We start from the raw sequence: 26038 nt of genomic DNA, 5'->3' as shown, positions 1-26038 counted from the left end.
CTCTTATCCAGTATTCTAATATATACGATAGATAAAAGAGCAGTCTCATTAACTATCATTAATATGGAAACCTTGGAATCAATTCAGTTGTTCTGGGATTTTTGAATACTTGGAAAACCACTTGAAAAATCTGGTAATCTGTCTTGATGAACCATGGTTTTATCACACTAATAGTCACATTATTAGTTTGTGGTGAGATGGAAACTGACTCAAGGGTGTGTATGTGTGCATTTGTATAATACTCACAATACTTTTCATTATCCTAAGGTTAGGAGCTAACCCAATTTGCCCAGGTACCTTCAAGCAGAGTAATTAAGCACAAGGTCAAGCATAAGATAGATGAAAGAACAACCTTGCTGAATTGTTCTTTTTCCAGGTAGTTGAGAAAGAACAAGAAAATACTTCATCTTGACTCTAACATTTACTTTGTTAATACTCTTACTAACTCTCAGGAATGTGTCCTGTCCTGTGCAATATTTTTTTCAGGGCCATCTTTACTTCCTTATTCCTTAAAGTATAGATCAAAGGGTTCAGCATTGGTCCTACCACATTCATCAGAATTTGAACCACAGTTCCCAGCATGGGGTTGGGTGTGGGCTGTAGGTAGACAGTGATAATTGGTCCATAGGCACAGAGGATAGCAATGAGGTGAGCACTGCAGGTGGAGAAGGCACGGCGGCGACCCTCAGTTGTATGAATACTCAAGATGGAGACCGTGATTCTAGTGTAGGATACAAGGATTAAGAGAAAGCAGATGAGAGACACTAGGCCAACGTTGGTGAAGCTTACCCTCTGTGCTAAGGAAGTATCAGCACAGGCCAAGGGCAAGAGTGCTGGGATATCACAGAAGAAGTGATCCACTTCATTGGGACCACAGTATGGCAAGGTGAAGGTGAGGGAAGTCAAGATGCTGGAATGAATGCACCCTAAAAGCCATGTGCCCACAGCCAGGACCACACAGATTCTGGAGCTCATGATTACTGTGTACTGAAGAGGATAACATATGGCAGCGAAACGGTCATAGGCCATCACAGTATACAAAAAACACTCAATGCTTCCAAGGAAGTGGAAGAAGAAGAGCTGGGAGACACAGTCTTGGTAGGAGATGACCTGGCTCAGTCCCATAAGGTAGAACAGCATTTTGGGGCAGGTCACAGAAGAGAAACCCATGTCAAACACAGACAAGTTCCCCAAGAAGAAGTACATGGGTGTGTGAAGGCGAGTGGAAGAGATGACAACCACCAGGATAGACATATTTCCCAGCAGGGTGCATACATAGAAGGGCAAGAAGAGGACAAAAAGTATAGTCTCCAGCCCTTCCGTGTGTGGGATTCCCAACAGGATGAATTCTGTCACCACAGAGCTGTTCTTCATATCCATGAGAGTCAGGCCTGGGAAGGAAGAAGAAACAGAGGACATGGAAGTATGACCTTGCTCACTCTCTAGGAGTGACCTTACTAGGGAAATGAAATTTAAATGAGTGTTCAGGTTGTAAGTTATGGAGAGACTGCTTGTGCCCCAAGATTCAGGGCATTATATATTAGACTGGAGCTGCCACAGCCAACTTAAGAGTTTCTGAAGCAAGTAGTTTTGTTGTACTGATTCACAATAGAGATGTCTTTTATTACAACAACTTTTTTTTTAAATGTAAAAGCAAGTTGGGCACAGAAGTGGGTGCCCGTAATCACAGCAACTTGGGAGGTTGAGGGGAGGTTGGGGATCACAAGTTAGAAGTCAGCCTCAGTAACTTCATGAGGCTGTAAGCAACTTAGCAAGATCCTGTCTCAAAATAAAAAAATAATATTTATAAAAGAAGTGCTGAGATGTGGCTCAGTGGTTAAGTGCTCCGGGTTTAATCCCCAGTGCCAAAAATAAATATATAAATAAACAAATAAACAAATAAATAAATAAATAAAAAGAAGGAAAGAAAGCTCTAACAGCAAAAGTGTTTAAAGGGAACATCAGGATCCACACAATAAATGTTGCTTCTCCCTCATGGACGAGGGAAATTAATATATTTGTCAATCACTATTACTGACAGTATTATGTTTGTTCCTTTTTAAAGTGAGTCATAAAGAAAGATTGAACAATTACTACTTTATAGTTCAAAACACATGCATGATCTCTGTTTACTCATGGTGACCCTCTACTGTGGATCTGTAGAAAAGAAAACATTTGCACAAGAGAAAGGCTAAATAGTTCTCCTAAATTAAGGCAGTTAGTGAATGGAAAAACTAGAAACTAAATTCAAATGCTTTTTATTTTTATTTATTGAAAGAGATCAGTCTTTCCATTGCACTGCATCTGTGATACATTGTAGGCATTATTGACCTTGCTGAACTTTGTCTGGATATCATTCATCTGTCTCTCTTCTTTATTAAGCAATGAAAATGAACCTGTGTTTACAGCTAACACACACACACACACACACACACACACACACACACACGTCTAGGAGAGTAAATAATTTTTCATGTTTAAATTATGTCATCAGTGCAAACAACAGTGGTTGGCATAAAATAGGAGAGTAGGTCCTTCATAAACAGTGAATTAAAGAATGAAATAACTCACACAATGTCTGGCATGACTTGGATTTAACTCATTTGTGTTGTACAATAACTTGTGTCATACAATCAATTAATAATATTCCCCAGTCTCCCCAAACAACCATGTAAAACAGCTTGATCATCTATCTTTTCCCAATTTACTCCATTCCACTGAGTACTTAAAAGTTTTCTATCTACCTCCAGGTGACAAGATACAGATCACATACTACACAAAATCTGTACCATCTCCAAAAATGTTTTGGCCATTACACACCACAGAAAAAAAGAGCTGAAGTTATCTGGGCATAGGATCATTAAGAATTTTCACTTTAAAAAATCATTTTTAATCCAGTACAAATTCTTGGTTATCAGGGGGAACAATCAGAATGGGGTTTGTGAACTGATGGATCAGATTCAAATGATTTTTTTTTAAATGAAAACTCCTTCAAACCAAGCAAATCATAACATATTCTTATGCCCACTAGTTATATATTATTCTTCATCAAAAAATCTGAGAATATTTGTAAACCAAAGTTTCCAATGTCTCCTCTTTTCTGAGTATATGAGGCATGAAAGAGGGGTCAACAAAAGAGAAAAGAAAAGTGATAAAGATGGCTCTTAGGGGACTTACAAGAAGGAAGTTTGGTCCTTTTACCATCTGCCCATCTAGGATCTAAAGTCCAAAATTTCTTTTGATATTACAATATAAACCAAGGTCAGGCATTTCCTCCCATAATCTGTAAAGCTCTTTCTTTTTAGGCAGATGAATCCAGATAAATGACAAAGTTGGCCTTGTGTTTCTCTTCTGGAAAGATGTTTTCTAAGACACTAATAGCTACATTCTTTCCACATAGGTGGAAACTTAAATGTCTTTGGAGCCTTGGGATTCCATGCCTGAATGAATACTATTCAAGCAGGTTGTGTAGCAAAGGGACTAATTAATTAAAAATGGTAAATAGGCCAAAATACAATATGATAATACTTCCCCTTGAGGTGTTATTGTGATATAAACAGGATGGAGCCATATCTACGCTTTTTATTTTCTTTTTTGGTACTGGAGTGAAACTCAGGACTTTATCACCAAGCTATATCCCCAGTCTTTTTCTGCAATTTTTGTTGTTGTTGTTGTTGTTTTGAGACAGGGTCTTGCTAAGTTTCCAAGGGTGGCTGAAACTTGTATAACTCCTGCCTCAACCTCCTGAGTCACTCAGATCACAGGCATGTGCCACTGTGCCTGGCTTATATCAACACTTGCTGGCTTAGAGAAAAGGTGAGGGATATGGTTCAATTTTAGGACCTATGTAGAAACCATTCCACCAATTGGAAAATATATTATTATTATTAGAAGAAATAACACCTATCTCTCTCAGGCTTTTAAAAACTCACATAATTTCAAACACTTCAATCTCAGTTTCTCAACTGTTCTTACTATGGACTGAACTGTGCTCACTTTACCCACAATTTCATATGTCAAAACCATAACCTCCTCTGCATTTGAATATATTGGAGCTAGGGCCTCAAAACAGTCCTACTGTATTTATTAGACTGTATGAATCTATGACAACCTTAGCAGAGTAGAATAGTTCTACTTTTCAGACTATGTTTTCTATTATTTTTATTTGTATATGTAGTTTCTATTGCCAGATTTCTCAACAAACAGGGTTGTCATTTGGTAAATTGACTACCATAAACTGGGAATTTTTCTTCATATGAGTTTTATATATATATTAAGATATTATTCAAAATTATTAATTAAGGATCTATACAACCATGAACAAGAAAAGTTGCCTAGTCTGGAGTTTCTCTTCTGTGGAGGTTCTCCTTGATTTTGCAGATGTTAGTAATCTAAGATTTGTTCATCTTCCATATAACAAGGTTCATCATTATCAAAGAACTATGTGTATTTGAGAAACCAGCCTCTACCTCAGAGCAAAGCCTGTCCAAGGAAAAGGGCGTGACCCTTGTCCTTTGAAAGACTCACAGAGCACTCCTAGGCACATACCCACCCATCTGAGTTGTTTATCTACAAATAACAGGAGAGATCTGCTGCGCCAGGTGTCCCTGACTCAGTCAGGCTAGGTGAGGACCCATAGCAACCCCCTAGCAACCACCAATCAGCATGAGACACTGCCCATGTGAGACATGGGAGGGAGGATGAAATCTAAATTGTCATTAGACATATTAGAAGATGTTCAACTTTAGTTGTTATCAGGGATTGAATTTTAAAATGGAATGGAAAATTCTAACACTAACAATTTGAAAAATATTAAGAAAGGTGTCAATATAAAGTGCTTACAGGAATGTTTTAGGATTTTCATCATTCAGGGTACAAATGCATTTTTTTTTTAAAGAGAGAGAGAATTATTTTTTAATATTTATTTTTTTAGTTTTCAGTGGACACAACATCTTTATTTTATGCTGAGAGCCATAGCCAAGTAGGAATGACGCATGGCAATTTCTTTGTCAGCCTACCCAATGTTGCTTAGAGGGAGGACTCTCCATTGTGGAAATGGGCTTGCCTTGGACCCAGGTCATTTGCAGTGACATTGCATGAATGTTTGAGAAAGGTGACCCTGCTCAAGGACCAGGGTGGATCCGGGTTTAGGGTGGATCTGGGTTTAGGGTCGATCCTGCTGGGAATAGGGCAGTTCCAGGTTTAAGGTGGATCCTGCTGGGAATAGGGCATATCCTGCTGCCTCAGGCGCGCTCCTTGAGTTCCTGTTGAGTTTTCGCGGGGTTCTGAGAGTATTTGGTATGCGGAGCCTGGTGGAGTGTGTGGATTTTCCCAGAACGTGCCTGTAGAGTGCCGGTGACAGTTCGAGAATAAAGAGTTGCTGTTTGAATCTACAAGGTGTGTGGTGGCTCGGTTATTTGGTGCCCAGCCAGACTGCGCCAATTTTATTTGTATGTGGTGCTGAGGATCAAACCCAGAGCCCTGCTCATGCCAGGCAAGTGTGCTATCGCTTGAGCCACATCCCCAGACCACAAATGCATTTTTAATAATCACTTCATTCTCAAAAACTGTTTGTCTTTCCACTCCTAAAAGTATCTTTTGGAGGAACTCTTGAACTTGAGCCCAGAGATACGCAGAAGAATGTTCATAACAATAAGAAGAAATCACCCATATGTCTGACAGAAAGTATGAATAAACAAATACAAAAACATGTTGTAAAATTACAGGTATATGTTTTAATATTAATAAATCTTAAAAACAAATTTAAAGGGAACAAAAACAATCATGGCTCTGTTCATTTAAACAAATTTCAAAACTAGAAAAATATCTCAATATTATTTTTCATCGTGTTCAAGTTCTTCGTGTTCTTCGTGTGCAAGTTGTAAAATTGTCTGAGGATCATCAAGTTTTTATAAAACTAAATGATAATATCTCTTACAGGTGTTTATTTGAATTTCAAATGAGATACTGTGTGCTTTTCTGAAATATAAATCTCTGCAAATATGAAGAACTGATACTTATTTTTATAAGCACTATAAATAGGTTGATATAATGTCATGAAGAGACATTATTGGTAATTTAATAACAATTTTATTAAGATATAATTCACATACTGTAAATTCATCTTTTTAAAGCATAGAGTTGAATGATTTTTATTGAATTTGCAGAGTTTTGGAATAATATTGTAACACAATTTTAGAATGGTTTTATCACTTCAAAAGAATTTCTGCCAGTATGGTGGGGCACACCTGTAATCCCAGAGGCTCAGAGGCTGAGACAGGAGGATCGTGAGTTCAAAGCCAGCTTCAGCAATAGTGAGATACTAAACAACTCAGTGAAATCTTGTCTCTAAATAAAACGTACGAAAAAAAGGACTGGGGATGTGGGTCAGTGTTTGAGTATCCTTGAATTTAATCTCCAGTACCAAAAATTAAATAAGAATCCCTCATTCCCATAGCCTTTGCAATGCACTTTTATGCACTATGTATGGATTTGTATTTTTATGATAGTTTATATAAACAGATAAAATGTGGCTTTTTGTGTCTGGTTTCTTTCTATTTGCTTAATGTTCTCAAGATTCATCCACTTTGTAGTATCTCTCAATTCTTTGTTCCTTTTTATGATTGAGTGATATTCCATGAATAGATATACTACATTTTGTTTATCACTTATTAGGTTATGAATGTATAGGTTATTCCATTTTGGGCTATTAATAATGTCATTATAAAAATTTGTGTACATGTCTTTGTATGTGTGTACATGTGTCTTCAGTTTTCTTGGGTATATACCCAGAGGTAAAATGCTAGATTTAAACTATTGACATTTCAAATTGAAATGTAGATTTTCTTAAATGTTATCTCAAGCACAAAGTTTGATATAAACCCTTGCTTTTAACCTTTCTACAATAATAAAAAAATGAACTAATAAAAAGCAAGTATAGAACCAATAAAACTCTAGTATGTACCATTAATTTGATCTACTTATATTTGCTTTTTAGAACCAACTAATTGATACTGAATTTAATAAAAAGAAATTTCCATTTGTTACTAGTGAGCTTGATTTTATAGTTCAGGGTACCATCACTGAAGCCATTCTTATCTTTGTTGTAATCTCACTTTTAAAAGCATGACTTTTGAAACTAATTGTATCATTTTACTAGCTGAATAATTAAATTTAAAAGGAAATACATTAAATTTTGAAGGGAAACCATGAACACATATGAGGTTTTGATGAGGGGATTCTCCGAGGGAAAATGGTATTAAGGAAATTGGTTCTCCTGCAGATGTGGAGATGGAATTGGGTGACCTTTTGCCATCACAAAATATACAGTGTACTGTGAGTCTCCAAGAGGTACAGCAGTGACATTAGTTTTACCATCATATACACCAGGGTGTGAATGGAGGGTCTGATAGTGGGATTCTAGATGTAGGGCTATGTGTGGAAGATAATAAACCTCATTACATTTAATAGAACTTGAAATTTACTTGAGCAGTGTGTTATTTAATAGTATCTATCCCACTGACCTTTAAATTAAAATTTACACTTTGTCTCACAGGGCTCCATGTATTAGCTTTGGACTGTTGTTGATTCATAAGTCCTCTATAGAAAGGTCTCCGTAAAAAACAAATGCAGAGATAAAGGGAGCTAAAAGAGAGATAATCTAACAATTAATTTTAAGCCTGCTGCTTTTTTTCTTTAATTTCTGACAATAGAACCAAAGTTTTTAGCATGGACTATACTAAGTGCGTATAAATCTATTCCTTAATACCCTATTGTAGATAATGTAAATGCTATAAAATACTATCCTATAAAAATAGTCTGAAATCAAAATAATGCACAGTCATGCATCACTTAACCATGTCGAGATGTCATAAGAAATGCATCACTAAACAGTTTTATTATTGTGCTAGGATCCTGGAGTGCATTTAGACAAATCTAGATTGTGTAAGTCAATAACCAAATGTGGCTGCTTGATGTAGTCAAAAATACACGTGAACATGGGATGAATCAGGCAACAACCTAACATGGCATTCAGCTTTACACTAAACATTTTTTTTAATAAGCAAAAGAAGTATTATCTAAAATAAGGATAAAACACACAATGTAGTAAATGCATAAACCAGTAGCATAGTTGGTCCTTTTAGTTACCAAATATTATGTACAGCATGTTATTATATGTGCTGTAATTTTACAGGGCTGGTATTACACTAGGTTTCTTTCTGCCAGCACCAAAACAAACACTTGAATAACATGTTGTATTTGATGTTAAGATAGCTACAAAGTCACCAGGCTATAGGAATTTTTCAGCTCCACTAAAATCTTATGAGTGTCCTGTGATTGAAACATTATGTTGTGCATGACCATATATGGTATAATATTTAATCACAAAATGTTTAACCATATGTAATACAATAGTATTTTACATCACTGATTTTTTTACACTGAAGAAAAGAAAAAATATCACTTTTTCTCATTTCCTTGCCATTTCTAGTCCTAACCTCTGAATTTTTCAGTGCACAATTTTTTCCTACTTCTAAATTTTTCCAAATTTTCAAATTCTATCAGCCAATAAAATCCAATTTATATGTTACCTCTTTCTTCAGACCTACGCAGATATTTCCAGATCAAACTAACTTTTTTATACCAGTATTTTAACTGCACCCTTCCTTTTTTCAAAGAAGAATGAACCCAGAGCCTTGCATATTCTAGGCAATCAGTCTGTCAGTCAGGGCTAGACTTCCAGGCTTAACTGTATTTTTCTGCTGATTGGTAATATACACATTTCTAATAGTCAGTTTCATAAAGATTTATGTCTGTTTTATCTTTTATTCTCCATGGCTCCTTGCTAAGTGGCCTAGTAAATCCTCAATGAATGTTTCTAAATTAGTTCTCAGTTAATTAAAATGGTCCAGGTTCCTTGATGGAATGCAGAGCTCTCAATTTGGTGCACTCATTCCTCCACACTCATTTCACAATGTAGGACTTTTTCCTCATTTATAAAAAAAATTGTCCTTACACTGATAATCTCTAAGTTTCCTTCTAGTTCAAAGTTTCTCTTTAATAATCAAGAATTAAAAATAAGACATAGTTATGGGGCCTAGTCTAGAGGTTTCTCTTCAATTCTGCTCACCATTGACTTCCAAGTGGTTAGGTTTTGCTTTGTACATAATGAAACTGGAGAGGACCAAGGGCCATCTACATGGGGATGTCATTTACAAGGACATATTCAACTCAATAGCACTAGTAGTTAGAATCTCAGTTATGCTCCAGCTCTTGTGCTGACCACTGTAGGTGAAATGCAGATGGAATTAGAGGCAAAAAGATATACATGGAGACACAGAGTGCCTATTCTTGGAGAAATTTCAATTTATGCAGAAGACAAGTATAAAGGCAATTACAAAATTTATTTGAAAACAGACAAGATTAATTGGAGATTTAAATACTAAATTAGATTTTAGTACCTAACTTTGTTGACATTTGTTCTGTTATTTTCTTTATGTTGTTTGACCTCTCTGTCCTGTTGTTTCATTGTATACAAAATAATTGCTTTACATGACATTTAAGGTTCCATCAATTTGTACCCACTTACATCTAAGGAGATATAAGCATTTATTGATCTTTTTTGACATGGATAATTATTGTGGATCCTGAAGGATTTTAATGATATTTTATTTAAAACAATAGATTCTATTCCATTTTTATAAACTTTATTTGTTGCAAATTATTGTTATTCCTATTAATTATACTGTGTGTGCATAAAAGTGCATATGTGCATGCTTTTTTATGTATTTAACATAAATATTCCCTAGTGCCATGAAAATAACTATGAATGTAAAATACATCTATCTTTGGGGTTTCTGAATGTGGGGAAGGGCTGATATGAGGTATGATATATCTTATCATGTACTGATGAGAAGAATCAGCAACTATCCGGTTAAATGAAACCATGAAGTCAGGTGAGGTGTTGCATGTCTGTGATCCCAGCAACTCAGGAGGCTGAGTCAGGAGGATCAAAAGTACCAGGGTAGCTTCTGCAACTTAGCAAGACCTTCAGAAATTTAGTGAGATCGTGTCTCAAATATATAAAAAAAATCAACAGGATTTTGGGTATTGCTCAGTATTAAAGGAAAGTGGTTTCAATCCCTAGTAACAAAAAAATAAAAATAAGAAAAGACACACACACACATACACACACATGAAAATAAAATCATGAGAACTGTCACAAGCCCTTGTATTCCTTCATGAAATTCATTCTTCTTTTCACCACATGCTGGGTGAACCTAAATCTGACCACTGAAATATGACTGACAAATTCTACACTTGCTTCTTGGAGGTGAGAGAAGGGTGTACTCAAAATAAGTATTCATTTGGAGCCTACGCATGAATAACTCCATATTTCCATTGTTAAAATTCTAGTCAAAGATTTAATTACAGTGTGAGTGGCAGGTGTCACTTTTATCATTAACTTACTTTAGAGGGGCAATGTTAAAAGAATGTGCTTAATGCAGTGGGTTAGGAAACACAGCCTCATCATGGGCACACTGAAGAAACTGAGGTGGATGACACTGTCCATGAGTATGTGTGTGGTGGGGAGGAAGCTGTGTATACACATGTGTGTGTCTCATTCATGACTGGCTTTTCCTGAGAACAAGAATTACCGAGAGAATCCAAGACATAAACCTTTTAACAAGCTCCCTTCCCCTTCCTAAATATATCCCAGTCCTATTAATCCACTTTTCCTCATGACATAGCTCACAGATGGGGACCAGAAGCTACGGGGAAAGAATAAAAGTCTTAATGAGCATGAGAAGCATCTCATAGGAATGATTCCTTTGAGGTTAATTAATTTAAAAAGTTCTCTTTTTGATGATTTCCTTTGAGAGATCGTACAGCTTGATGTGAGAGTAAGAGAATATTTTGAAAATATGTTTCTTATTGGTAGTTTTCCATTATTTAATTTAAGGAATAAGGACTATTTTCTGAGTTTCAACAAATGATGTTAATGGGAATGACCAGGGAAAGCACATGCTGGTAGCAATGGTTCACATCATGGATTGTACATGAGAGTCATGAGGGCAGAAGCATGTGTAAGAGTGAGACAAACTCAGAGCTGAATGCTTTGATATACTTTGAGCAAGTTGCCCAAGTTGTCAGTCTCATTTTCCTAAATGAGAGATAATAGAGATAATCAGTACTTACCTCATGGAAAAACCATGAGAATTAAATGAGACAAGAATGTAAAAGACCAGGCAGAGTACTCACATTAAACGTTCTCCAAATCCTGGCTAATCTATTAAATGCCTTATAAATCTTGGCTAATCACAACCATTTCCTGGTAATAGCTTTATTTTGTTCTTTTCCACCTATAGTTATATTTTAAATAAGTTTCTCAGCTTGCTCATGTAATCCAAATACTATTCAATCTAATATAACTTTTCATCTCATGTTTTTGCTTCGGTTAAATTACTTTGAGAAAATCCTAATTCATAGTGGTTACAAACAGGTGCACTGACATTTATAATGTTTCCTGAGAGTTTGGAGCAATTTGGGCAAAGGGTCTTCTTCTCTACTTTATTCCCCTTACCAAGTCTTTGTTATATCAGCATATAAATTGTTAGTTGCTGCTAACAGATTAAAATAAACAATACAGATTGAAATGACATACACTGTGTAATTCCAATATTACTTTCAATGTCTACTATTTTTGTAATAGTAAACAATAGGGCAATATAATAAAGGATTCAGCATTTAAGTAACCTTAAATAAAGAAAAACTGTGTGAATTAAAATGGGAAACAGCCCATTTTTTTTGCTTTAATTCAACTTATTGTTAAGTATAAATTAATTTTGTAAAGTATTTTATAAAAAACTAAGTTAAAATACTTTATTATACACAATAATAGATGTAATAGTTAACATTAAGAATCAGCTTGATTGAACCACAGTTTCCAGACACTTGGCCAGATATTTTTCTGAGTGCATCTGTGAAAATGTTTTCAATGAGACTAGCATTTCAATCAATAGACTAAATAAAAGGCATTGCCTCCTTAATGTGGGTGGTCCTTATTCAATTAATTTGAAGTCTTCAATAGAATGAGGATGGTAAGAAAATAGAAATTTGGAGGCCCTATTGATTGAGCACTTGGTTCTTCTCCTGCCCTTCTCCCGAAATTTACACCACTGTCTCTCCTGGTTCTCAAGTCTTCAGAGTTACATTGAGTTAAACCACAGGCTCTCCTGGGTCTCCAGTTGCCTACTGCAGACTTGGGATTTCTCAGCCTTTATAGTTGGAGCCAATTCCTTAAAACACACACACACACACACAAATACACACATACACAAACACACTCCTTGATTTTTGATTTGACTTATGGTTGTTTTAGTTTATAATTGTGCAAAAACAATACATAGTCGTAAAAACTGTACTTTCAATCTTGAGTTTTGATCTTTTCCTGGACTATCAATATGTGATACAATAGTCTCTCATGATGCTGTGTGGTGACAGTATCTTCAGCTCCCAATCAGCCATGGGATCACAGGGGTGAACTGCCAACATTCTACAGTGTGCTGTGTTTCTAAGCTGATGTTCAGGAGTCTAGGTATGTTAAATGCACATTAAGTTGACAATATTTCAATTTATAATAGGTTTATTAGGATATGACCCTATTATAAGTTCAGGGTTATGACCCTTCTTCCTATAGGCTGTGGTTTTCTGGAGTACCAGACTAGTATGACTCATACATACAGCTATCATTTGTTAATTTCTTACTATACACTAAGCCTCAGCTGAGATCCTGTTGTGGATAACATCACTTAATTTTCACATCAATCCTGTGAGTAAGGTGCTTTCATCCTGATAATAAATTTGATTAGACTGTACTCAGAACTTATCGAATGGTACACCAATGGGAAGTGGCTGATTGGGAATTTAAACGCATGTCTGTCTGACTTTAAAGCCCAGCACATACTGTTTATAAACACTGTTCTTTGTCACCAATATGTCTGAAGAGTTGTTTCCAAAGAAAATTTTTGTCACTTGAACACTGCTTTTGTCTTCCTTTTTTAAATTTTTTCTTTACTTAAAGAATATTTTTGAAAAATAGAAAAGAGGGAAGATAATGAATTTATCAAATCCTTTTTACCTTCAAAATGTAATTTTAGGAAAATTAAAGAACTAGGTCAGTCTTTACAGTTCAACAAAGTACATTCATATATTTCTATTTTATCAAAATGTAACAATTTAAGTCAGCTGGGTGACTTGTTAACAGTTGTAATATTCGTACATGTTCAGATCAAAATTAATCATGACCATCTGATTCTGTCACCACTGTCAACATAGACCATCACTATCCTTCTCAAATCAGAGCCCTGGTCCGTTACCGCCAGACACTTAATAACATGTGGCAAATGCATAAACTGAGGTCTTGACCATCAATGTAATGTTACCCAAAAGTCATGCTTCCGTTTATTCCACCAATAATAAAGGAAAAGAGAGTTGTGAACTGTGACAACTCATCTGTCCCTTTTCTTCACCTTCCTACACCTAGTTAATTCTTACTCTTTTTTGGGGGGCGGGGGGGGGGGTTGTACCAGAAATTGAACTCAGGGACAATTGATAACTGAGCCATATCCCCAGCCCTATTTTTTTTATTTCATTTAGAGACAGGGTCTCACTGAATTGCTTAGTGCCTTGCTTTTGTTGAGGCTGGCTTTGAACTTATGATTCTCCTACCTCAGCCCCTCAAGCTGCTGGGATTACAGGTGTGCGCCACCATACTGCATGCTGAGGGATCCCATGTCCTCTGCCTGAGGGCAGTCTCTGGCCAAGGAAGATTTTTTTTAGTCTGTGTATATGGAGCGGGCAAGAAGGGCTTGATCATTAATGTTCCAAAGAACATCCACTAACAAATTTGGGGCAATGGTTGATACAAAAATACCCCAGCTTCCTTTGGAATAATGGAGGAGTTTTCATACTGTCTTTCAGAGGATTCCTAATGGGAATGAGCTCTAGTTCTCCATAGCTGTGAGCTATAAACACATACTTAATTGGCTGTCCTTTCTTATATCACTTACTCCCTTACTGTGCTTCTTGGGAGCATATTTCAAAATAAATTGCTTATATCCAACCTGTGTACTAGTGTATGTTGTTGAGCAAATCCAAACTAAATAGTTTTTCCTGTTTTCTCTTTTCCCTTATGGAAAGAAATCTTGAAGAGAGTTTGGTGATGGTATCTTTGTGTCATTTGTATACATGAGAGACATAAGAACTCAATAAAATATTATGGCTATGCAAAAGGAAGAGTTTCATGTTTATTTAATTAGTAATAAATATAAATGTTAATATATTCACGTAACGTGATACTACACAGTGGCAAAGTAGATGTATTTATTTAATGGGCTGCTACACTCTGTAAATAGTGAATTAATTAATTTCAGGCATACAAATACATAAATATTAAAAGTTAATATTTCAACTTAAAAAAAGCAAAATTTCAATAGAATTTTATTAATATAAGGTTCAAAACCTTGCAATATTGTGTTCAGGGACACAAACATATGAGACAAAACTCAAAGAAAACACCACATTCAGGAGAATGATGTTATCCAGGAGGAGGAAAGAGTATGGGATCAGGCCAGAACCTCTGGGGATTTCCACTAGCATCATTCTTTTCTTTAAAGTAGGTAGAGGAATATGTGCACTGATTGTATCATAGTTTTTTACACTTAGCCTATTTTTCATTAATATGATTTTCTAATTCTTTAATATTGGATAAAACATTTTTAAAAAATATCAATAGGACAATAACAGATAACTTTGTGATATTGTCATTAAAGGATATCACTGAGATAAGAATTAAAATAATTGTCTGTATGCTGAAACATAAAACAAAGGAATGATAGAGAATAGGCTAGATCCTCACCAATCTAGCTTTCCAATAATGACAGGTACTGTTGCCCTTCAACCGCAGTCAACCAGTATACCACATAGCAATGCTTTTTTTTTTTATCTTGAATGATTATTTTGCTAAAGGAAAAATTAGCATTTTTTTCACCAAGAACATTATGCAGATCAATTGACTGAAAACATTAATTTCTAATTTTTTACTCATTAATTTCAGTCATTTTCATTGGGAACCAATCATCAGGGAGAGCAGGCAATGAACAGCTGCAGACCCCTGTGGATACTCCCTTGGAAGCCTCTTTCCACAGCCTCTCTCTGCCTTGTCAGTACCATGATCTGGACATCACTTTTCGTGTCTATGTCATAGCTTTCCATGGAGGCTCATAACACACATTTGTTCTCTAGGGGCTACAGAAAAGAAAAATTACACAAGTCAAAGTCAGAACAAGCTTTGCTTTTTTAAAGAATTTAGCAAGGAACAAAAAGTAAACATGAGTGGAGAGTGCTGTGGTATGTTGCAGAAATTGTTTGGGTAAATGGAGAATCCTTTAAAGAATCTAGAATATGGGGAGGGTGCTGGGTATTGATTGGCCCCTGGGCCATGCTTAAAGCCAGTACCTCAGGAAATGCTTTCCTGCACCCCACCCTGCTCAAAACTATTCTCTGAACCTCTGCTCCAATACTCCTGTTCTTCTCCAGTCTCCCTGCCCTTAAACTTTGATCCTCTGTCTTTATCTGCCCTATAGATAAAATAGTCTTCAGGGTGCGCTACCTAATTTGAGGTTTCCTCCACTGATACTTTTTCTCAAATTCTTCTTATGGTGCCTCTTAAATGATAGAACCCATAAAAGTTTTATCCTACCATAAAAGTCAACCTAGTTCTCCATATACCAGGCTAGGCCTGATATTCTGGGCTTCTATTGAGATGGAGAGAAGTTAGGCTGTACCTGGAACCACAAGACCTATAAGCATGTCTCAGAACTGCTATGACAAGCAGACAGGTTAGTTTGCTTTAGGCAATATGGATGGAGTTCTTTTCTCCAGGCCTCTCCCCCAAATCCAAGAACAACATATTGAGCTGGGGAAGAACCCTGAAATCAGAAGCTATACTGAATTTGAGCTTACTGCAAAGACATTCCTTCATAATGGCACGTTTAAGAGATATCAGCCTAAGTAATTCTCTCTCACCCTCCTCCCCAGATCCCTAAAAGAAAGATTGAGAAGTAGGCTGTTTCTTCCTGGATAATACTCCTCAGCTCTCCTTCCTCTGGATAAAGTAAGGTATCACACACATCTTGATCTTCAATACTTCTGTGAGGTCCTTCTCTATCCCAGAAAATGTACTCCTTTCTTCCTGCTTCGTATTCTACCCTGGTCTTAGTATGAACCCTGAGATGTTCTACTGAGTTGTACATCTGCTTCATGGATGTCAGAATAGACCCTGAGAATAATAAGTGTTTGCAATACAGGAAAAATAATTTGAGATATATTTCCAGCTTCCCCTTTAGACTCTTGCTTACTGAAAAACAAGAGAAAAACAGTACTGATAGAAGGTTTTTAGGCATCCAAGAGTAGTTACAGCCAGAAGTTTGCTTACCTTCTGGTTCTGTCAGCTCATCTTGGTGGCAGCAAAGACCTTGCACTGCTCATTGGGTGTGGCAGGTACTTCTGCTATGCTCTGATTCTGAGAAGGACAGACAAAAGAAATACACTTGCCTCTTCCTCTTCCTCCTCCTCTTCCATCATCTTCTTTCCAGTGTCCTGGTGTCTTTTCCTCTGTATATCATTCTTTTTTAAAATAATTTCAATTTTATTTACAGATGTAACTACATATTAATTGTACAAACAGTTGGTTTTATTGTGACATATTCATATAGGCATACAGCATAATTTGCAAATTTAGACTCCAACAAATTTCACAACAAAAATAGTCCCCAAACATAAGACTTAACAAATTTGGACATGAAAATGATAGCTGTCCTGATTGAAATGGCACATTTTTTATTTGCAGGATATTTGAACCAGAAAACAAAATCAAGAAACACAGGAAATTAAACCAAAGTCAAACCTTTTCAGTAAACAAAAAAGCTTTCTACTCACATGCTGCATTTGCACACTCAAGGCCTGTTTTCAGGTCCAATCCCTAAAGTCAGGATTTGTAAGATATACAGAATATTGGTGCCTCTGCTTCACCTCAGAGACCTGTCTCAAGTCCTAGCCAGAAGTCTTTCTCTTCATACAATTTCTTCAAGGCTCTTAAGTAACAGGATGTTATTTGAAACCATAGAGATGCTTCTCTCTCACTTCAACAACAACCTTTAGACTAATAAAATGATAGCTTTTCCAATATAGATTTTTGAGAAGACAATCACTTTAGCCAAGATAAAACAGCATCAGAATGAGAAGAAAACGAGGTATAGAAATGAAAAAGCATGAAGACAATTAATATTGAGAAGCACAAGTTCCATTTTTTTTTTCAGCCTACTGGGAAAACTTCTCTACCTCTTTATGAGCCCTCTGATGTCCACAAGAAAACATGGATCCCAGTGTCCGAAGACCAACCTGGAGTCTTCATTCTGCTACTTGTTCCTTACACATCCTGAGACAAGTCAATTTAACTCTCAGCATCTCAGTCCCCCATGCTATAAAATAGAGATAATAATAATACCTTATGCAAACCAAATAAAAGTATTTCATCAGCTCTGATGTGTGGCTGAAGTGTTAGCTACTGATCTCTCTTTACAATTATTCAGGAAGGAAGCCAAACAGGTGGAGGGCCTTCCTCAGGGATGATTTCACCTCCTTGTTTCTCAGACTATAGATCAAAGGGTTTAGCATGGGAGTGACCAAGTTATTCAGGACTTGTACAGTTGCATCCAGCCAGGGGCTTGGGGTTGGCCTTAGATAGATGAGGACCACTGGCATGTAGAAAAGCAGGATGGCCGTGAGGTGGGCACTGCAGGTGGAGAAGGCATGGCGGCGGCCCTCTGCAGAGCGGATCTGCAAGATGGAGCAGACAATGCAGCTGTAGGAGGTGAGGATGAGGAGGAAGCAGCTGAGGGGCATGAGACCAACACTGATGAACCCCACCATCTCCAGGGCTGAGGTGTCCGCACAAGCCAGCTTCAGCATCACTGGGATGTCACAGAAGTAGTAGTCCACCTCATTGGGACCACAGTAGGGAAGCTGGAAGGTGAGAGTGGTCAGAAAGGTGGCCTGAATGCAGCCAAAAAATGAGGTCCCTGCAGCCAAGATGGCGCACACTCTGTGGCTCATGATTATGGTGTAGCGTAGAGGGAAACATATGGCAACAAAGCGGTCATAGGCCATCACTGTGTACAGAAAACACTCAGTGCAGCCCAGAAAATGGTAGAAGAAGAGCTGGGACACGCAGCCCACATAGGAGATGGCTCTGCTGTTCCCTGAAAGGTAGAACAGCATCTTGGGAGAACTCACAGAAGGGAAAAATATGTCAAAAATAGATAGCTTGCACAGGAAGAAGTACATGGGGGTATGAAGCCGAGTAGAGGAAATAATTGCGAGCAAGATTAGCAGGTTCCCCATGAGGGTGAAAATGTAAAAGGACAAAAACAGGACAAAGAGCATGGTCTCCAGGCCCTCTGTGTTTGGGATGCCCAGCAGGACAAACTCAGTCACCACTGAGCGATTCCTCATAGTTGTAAGAAAGTCTGACCCTGAGTAGGGGTATGAAGCACCAAAATTTGAGCAACAGAGTCACATTATGAAGCTTTGACTATGTTTTTAAACAGAAGCAATCTGCCGTCATACGAAAGGCAAGAAAAAAATCTATGCAACAATTTCAGGTAATAAGAGATGGATATTTCAGAGTCAGTCCATCCAATTTTGGAAGGGATATTTTGTAAAGGCTGATAATTGCCCACCATGACAAGAGCAGAAATTTAGAGTTATACTCAAAACATCTTCAAGTGAGAAAACTTTTTTCCATGGATTTATTCTCTTTGAGCACATTTATATTTTGAAGGCTTGTGATATCTTTAAGGAACAAACTCCAACTATTTATTACACTCTGCAAATAACAGAAAATGATTGTATTAAGATGCAGGTCACTCTATATGAATCCTGGCTTAGCCTTTTATTAGCTGAAATAATAAAAATAACTGGCACAGTGTCTTCCATAGGCCTGGTTTCATCATCTGCTACATGGAAGCCAAAATTTTTACAACAATGTCTGCACAAAACATCCTGGTATCACAGTAAAGTTTATGAAATGTCAATGAAAATATCTGGCAAATCTCTATATCCTAAGTAAAAATTTCCCTTTGTTTTATGCATCTTAAAGATAATTATTTAAGTATTTTCTACTAATGCTGGTATTATGTAATTATTTTCCAATAAATGTTTTACTAAATAACACTGTTGAGTAGACTTAGATAACATTCTCTTCAGAATACATTCCTCTGGATTTTAGAGTGCTAAGTTCCACAGTTTTATCACATGACACTGCTCTTGTTCTTCCAGTACTTTAATTATTTTTTCTACATGGACTATGGCTACTTAGAAATATTAACCAAAACAAACAGTAGCAGCAAGAAAGCATCAAGTTCATGTTACTGTGACAAAGTGGAAAGTACAGTGTCTCATGTTGAACTAAAAGAAACAGAAGCACTAATTAGGAAGGTTATACAAGTGAAGAGTAGGATCTACTGACTGGAAGATACAGGTTCTCCTTCTCATTATTCACTTAACAATGATAATAATAATTGCACATATTATACACATACACACATACCACTTAATTAGTACTTACTATGTTCCAAGGACTGGATCCATGCTGTGAAACTGTGACTTATCTTTTAAATGTACCTATAAGAAGAATTTACTATTACTATTACTATTTGCAGATAAGAGATAGAAGCTCAGAAATATTAAGTAAGTTGCCCAAGAATGCAAAGCTAGTATATGGCAGAGCTGTTTTATTTCATTGTCTGCACCCTTAATCATTAGTCAAATCTGCCATCTCTTTGTCTCTGCTTTCTGAGACAGTCTGCTCCACTTATGGGCAATTATACCCTTCCAGATGTGTCCTCACAATTGCTTTACATGAAGGTGAGAAAAATCTTTGCATCTAAATTATTCCTGGTAGTTTGCAGTCTGCATTTTAGACCACACTTGGTTAAATTCTCTTTAGCTTTTAGAGATCATAAAATTGGGTTTTCCCATGCCTTTGATGCTACAGCATAGTACCAGCTGTAGTATAGTAATATAGTGTCTAATACAGGAACTTTCTCATTATAGAGCCACATTCAAGATAGAAATTCCAATCATATGCTGTGAAAAGTGCCTCTGAAAAACATTTCTGAAAATAAAGACCATGCCAGAATAAGTCAGCTATACCACTCTAGAATTGGGCAAAAATATAAACACTAAGATAAAAACACCGACATTTTAGGGGGTGGGAGTTAGATTCTACCACTTGTTACTAATTCTAGCCACACCTGAATAGTCTCTCTGAACAACTCAAATTCCTGTGAGCTCTTCACTCCCTCCCCTTGGTTATCTAAGGCTCACAGAAGTCCCTATTCCTTGCCTATAATCAGACACCATGATAATCCCTGATTATATGATGCTATTTGATTTTTAAGTCCATTTCAGGAAAAAAAGAAGCCTGAAGGACCAGAAAGGTCCCCATGTGTGATCTCGTTAATAAGTAGGAGGCAGAGATTGATGGTGAGACCCTGACAGAAGTTTAACCTTGCATTTACCGTTGCTGAGCAGAGCACAGTGTGCTCCAGCCATAGGAGCCGCCATTCCTTACTTAAAAAAAAAAAATAGAATCTCATGGGGTTTGTGCAATTGAGACCAGCATACACTCTTTCTCCCTGGGTTGCTTTCTTAGAAGTGCTTTTTACATCCTTTTAAGCCCTGATTGGAACTCAGTGATAGCTCTGAGGAAGCAATTAGTTTGTCAACCTCATTCATCATCTAATCATGAGATAATGGTAATGATATCATCATAAAGAGGTGCTCTGAGATTGATGGCATGGGAAGATAGGCTGCCTACTAAATATTAGATCACCTGCTATGCTATGCCCACATTTGGTAACCCTTCACACCTTCAAGCCTTTGCTTGTGATACTATTTGTCTCATCACTTTTAAAAATATCTGTGTATCAATGTAACTATGTATTTGTTTCTAGTAAATATCACTGTTTAAGACAGGACTATAATTAGATAGTAACTCTTATGCATCTACTAACAGTATGTATCCTCAGGTACGTATTTCAAAAGAGAAATATGGGGGAGCCATTCATAACAGAATGACCAAAATAAATATATAAACCGTCTCAAAAACAAATTATCAAAACAGTTATTATTTAGTTAATAATTAATTCTAAGCACTTACAACATAATAAAAGCTGTGATAAAAATTTTCATTTATTATTACATTTAATCTCTAAAAGAAATTTCATAAAGTAGGTGGTATTGTTTGACATAATTTTTTACAAAACAAAGAGTAAGTAACTTAAATATTAAATAATTAGGAGGAAACTAAGCTGAGACTCTAATTTCAAAGTACTGATAATGAATTCCAGAGATTTGAGTTTTGTACTCAAAGAATAAAAAGAGAGAAAAATGTGGTCTTCAGATGTTTGCAGAACTTGTGGATAGTCGTGATATGAGTTGTTTGATAAACTGACTCATGAATCATGCACAGACATAATAGGAAGACTTATTTTAAAAGTAAGAAGTAATTATTATAATATATACATTAATAAAATAAGCAACCTTATAATACCACCTTTTCTCTATCACTGTAAGTATTTAAGAAGATATAAGGAGAACAGTCTTAAGTGTACTATTGAGGATATTCTCATTGTGAATGAATAACTGAAGATAGTGCATGTTCTTTCTGATTTTAAAATTATTTTATTTATTTTATTATTGTACCTCCATCCAAATTCATGCTGTAGACCTGAGTCACTAACTCAGTTGCTGAATTAGGAGATACTAAGAAAGCTGCTGAAATGTGAAGCTATTGTTATGGTTGGCAGCTCTGGTACTAACACACAGTTTATACTAGCAAATACAGATACCCATTGTCCTGCTTTTTGCCACATATGACTTGGTTTCAACATCCAATTCTCAAGTGCATCTGACTGACAGAACCTCAATCACATCAAAACCTCAAATGCAAGAGGGTCTGGGAAACAATGTTTTATATTTTCTAAACTCTGCCCACTAGGAGTTAATGTGCTGATCTACCTACCACAGTGTCTATTCTTCTTTCTCTTTCATTTCAGTGACAATAATTTCTTCTTCTTTTTTTAATTTTAAAAAAACATATTGTTGGGGTATAATCAACATATGAAAACATTTATGTATTTAATGTGTGCAAATGAGTTCAAAGATAAGTATATACCATGAAGCCATCATCACAAACCTGTGCATACAATGAACCTACACACTGCCTCCAAAAGTTTCTTTCACCTTTAAACAAATGTTTAGGTATGAAATGCAGTTTATCATCTATAAGCCCTATGCAGTACAGTAAATCTCTAAGACTTCTTCGTCAGTATAACTGAAAATTTGTGCCCTTTGACTAATATCTCCCTGTCTTCCTCTTCTTCAACACCCTGGCCACCACCATTCCATTCTCTGCTTCTGTGAGTTTATGGCATTGTTGTGACTGTAAGTTTTTTGTGATTATTTTAAATTTTGTTATGCAACTGGTATAATGTAGGAAGATTTTCCTTTTTTCCAAGGCTAATTTACTCCTTTTTAAAATATTGAGTACGAAAAATATCTTAAAACAGATATTAGCTGGAGTCAAGATTAAACCAATTAAATAAGTCCATAGAAGCAGTATCATGTATCTGATAAGTGACTTGCATCTTATCTTTAAGAGTTCTTAACAGTAAGAACATAATCTCCTACATGAACAATTAGGATGTTAAGAACTTCCCTATTTTGGTACAATACTGAAACTAAATCAATCACTTGATATTGTATTTTTTAAAAGTATTTAAAGTATCTTCTATGGAAACAAAATTAGCAGAGTATGATCTTAGTTCTTGAGTTTTGAAAACAGCTAGTCAAAATATCTCTAGTTTTGAAACTGAGGATCTTAAAAAGGTGAAATCAGGATGGTATTTCCAAAATGATTGATTTTTCTGCTTTGAACATTGAATGCCATTGTCATATCACTGGGTATTGTAGTTACACCTCTTGAGTGATCCACACATAGCCGCAGACATGAAGGTTGTCCATATAGTGTTGTTGTGAAATTTCTGATGTGTAATAAAGTCATAAATATGCAGCTTGTAGGACTTGGGGAGAGAGCAGTTTTGTTTTTAGTGAAAGTAGAATTCAGATCTTGGCTACAAGTATATAAAGTAAACACAAAACACTTAATAGAATTTGATAAAAGGTATGATATGGTATACTCACACAAACCTAGATGTATGCCTACTACACACCAGGATATATATTATAGCCTATTTCTCCTAGACTCCAAACCTGTAAAATGTTACTGTACTAAATACTATAGGCAATTATAACAACAGTAAGTATCTGTGTACTTAAACATACCTAAACAAAGAAATTTACAGTATAAAGGAAAATAATACAGGTCAGAAATTCAGATCCACATTAAGAAAGGAAGAGTAAAGAGAAGGAATAAATCAAGATAAAATAAATCTATACTTTTTATTCATAATTGATCTATAAGCTAATTTTTAAGGTAATAGTAATAATTCTTTGAGGAGGTAGGTGAATAAGTGAAACGCATGCATAGGAGCAATTCCATAATGGATGGGAAAAAAGAATTTAGGAACACTGTTACAATGCATAAAATGGTACAATGTTACTTGAATGTGGTCCTAGATTAATTTTAAATGTATATTACAAATTATAAGGCAACAGCTAAAACATTTTTTAAAAAATATAACTAATATGTTTAGGGTAGAGACAAAATAAAATCACATAAAAGTGATTAATTAAAATTAGAACAGGCAAAAACAAGATGGAAAGATCAAAGAACAAATGAAACATAGAAAATAGTAACAAAAAAACAAATAATCCAATCAACAAATGGGCCAAAGATCTAAAACAGACACATCACAGAGGAGGATATACAATCAATAAACAAGTACACAAAAAAATGCTCACCATCTCTAGCAATCAGAGAAATGCAAAGTAAAACCACTCTAAGATACCATCTCACTCCAGTAAGAAAGGCAGCCATTATGAAGTCAAAAAATAACAAGTGCTGGCGAGGATGTGGGGGACAAGGTACACTTGTACATTGCTGGTGGGACTGCAAACTGGTGCAGCCAATTTGGAGGGCAGTATGGAGATTCCTTGGAAAGCTGGGAATGGAACCACCATTTGACCCAGCTATTCCCCTTCTTGGACTATACCCAAAAGACCTAAAAAGAGCATACTACAGGGACACAGCTACATCAATGTTCATAGCAGCACAATTCACAATAGCTAGACTGTGGAACCAACACAGATGCCCTTCAACAGATGAATGGATTTTAAAAATGTGGCATTTATATACAATGGAATATTACTCAGCATTAAAAAATAACAAAATCATGGCATTTGCAGGGAAATGGATGGGACTAGAGCAAATTATGCTAACCAAAGTTAGCCAATCCCTAAAAAACAAATGCCAAATGTCTTCTCTGATATAAGGGAGGTGACTCAAAACAGTGTAGGAAGGAAGAGCATGAGAAGAAGATTACCACGAAACAAGGAAAAGAGGAGGGAGGGAAAGGGAGGGAGAAGGGGAATTGCAAAGAAGACAGAAGGAGACCCTCATGGATTCACAAAATACATATACGATGGTGTGAGGGGAAAGGGAATAAAAAAGAGAGAGAGAAAGAGATAATTGTCACAGTAGAATGGCTAGAGAATAGTGATGGGAGGGGAGGGAAGGGGAGGGGGGATCGGGAGGGCAGCAGAATACAACCGACACTAGGATTGCTGTATATATACACATGGATGTATAACCAATGTGATCCTGCAATCTGTACACGTGTAAAAATGAGAATTCATACCCTATTTGAATCAAATGTATGATATGTCAAGATCATTGTATTGTCTTGAGCAACTAATAAAAAAAGAATAGTAACGAAAACAGTAGATATCATCCAAATAATATCAATAATTACTTTAAATATAAATGATCTAAATACACTGTTTAAAACACAGAGATTGCCAGAGTAGATTATTTAAACAAGCAAAAAAATAAATAACACCATGTTTTCTGTAAGAAACTTTCTTTAAATTAAAGCAATTTTATAGGTTGAAGTTATGGAGAAAAATGTATTAGGCTAACACTAATCACTAGAAATCTGGAGTAGAAATGTTAATTTTAGATAAAGCCAAATTCAGAAAAAGAAAAATCATCAGCAATAAAGGTATGCATTACCTAATGATAGAAGAGTAAATTCTCCAAGAAGGTTATAATAATCCTAAATGGTGACACACTTAACAAAAGAACTTCAAAATATATAAGGCAAAACTTCAGAACTGAGAGGAGAAACAGAATCCATGTGATGGTTCATTGCATGGGGGTTTTCATCTGAAAGAAGATGGACTAATTTTAAAGAAACAAGGACTGAACTGGGAGAGGAATATCAGATAATCAATCCCCAGGATGACTGTGCTGGATTGGGGTGAATCGGCAGGGCATTTCAGTAAGTCTCCTCACTCTATTGGAGCTCCTCTGTTTGAGTAAGAACATCTTGGGGCAAGGTTATCCATCATCTATCTGTGGCCAAGTTCTTGGCAGGCAGGAAACAAGTGCAGAGTGCAGGAAACCACAAGGATATGAGAACAGCATTTCTCTTGGGTTCCTAAGCACAGGCGGCCTCAAATCCTAGTCTGGTCTGAAAGCTGAAAAGTGAGAAAAGGAGGCTGAACGTTAAGTGTAGTGACCAATTCTATGCATAAAACACATCAGTGACATATTTTTATGTGCAGAGGGTAGTTCCAGAAGTTTCATGGTCCTAGGAAAACTTTCTTTTACAATAATACTCATGTGATAGATAAAGATGATCTAGATTGCAGAGTGGGATTCAGCCACCTGACAATACTGGGCCCCCAGGTCTCAAACTCCAATGTGCATACAAGTTAACCAGGGAAC

The 26038-nt window shown here is 36.2% G+C and overlaps 3 protein-coding genes and 1 pseudogene across 4 annotated transcripts in view; 1 reads left to right on the top strand and 3 right to left on the bottom strand.

The window, feature by feature from the left end:
* Window positions 1-16591, bottom strand: part of LOC114088868 (olfactory receptor 8G50-like) — a 49390-nt pseudogene extending 32799 nt beyond the window's left edge.
* Window positions 1-26038, top strand: part of LOC114088830 (olfactory receptor 8G50-like) — a 170479-nt gene that overhangs the window by 46694 nt on the left and 97747 nt on the right. The window lies entirely within an intron of this gene.
* LOC114088944 (olfactory receptor 10D3) lies at window positions 442-1380 on the bottom strand. Its single transcript, XM_027930706.2, has one exon. The coding sequence runs from the start codon at window positions 1378-1380 to the stop codon at window positions 442-444; it is 939 nt and encodes a 312-aa protein (XP_027786507.2).
* LOC114088987 (olfactory receptor 10D1B) lies at window positions 17312-18608 on the bottom strand. Its single transcript, XM_027930755.2, has one exon. It carries the CDS (start codon window positions 18574-18576, stop codon window positions 17647-17649), a length of 930 nt encoding a protein of 309 aa, XP_027786556.2. The 5' UTR covers window positions 18577-18608; the 3' UTR covers window positions 17312-17646.

The sequence above is a fragment of the Marmota flaviventris genome, chromosome 9 (assembly GCF_047511675.1).
Source record: "Marmota flaviventris isolate mMarFla1 chromosome 9, mMarFla1.hap1, whole genome shotgun sequence".
Classification (NCBI taxonomy): Eukaryota; Metazoa; Chordata; class Mammalia; order Rodentia; family Sciuridae; genus Marmota; species Marmota flaviventris.
This window is presented reverse-complemented; position numbering and strand designations above follow the sequence as displayed.

Bases quoted from the DNA above. Each gene is read 5' to 3' on its own strand.
- LOC114088944 (XM_027930706.2), bottom strand. From the start codon at position 1,380: ATGGATATGAAGAACAGCTCTGTGGTGACAGAATTCATCCTGTTGGGA.
- LOC114088987 (XM_027930755.2), bottom strand. From the start codon at position 18,576: ATGAGGAATCGCTCAGTGGTGACTGAGTTTGTCCTGCTGGGCATCCCA.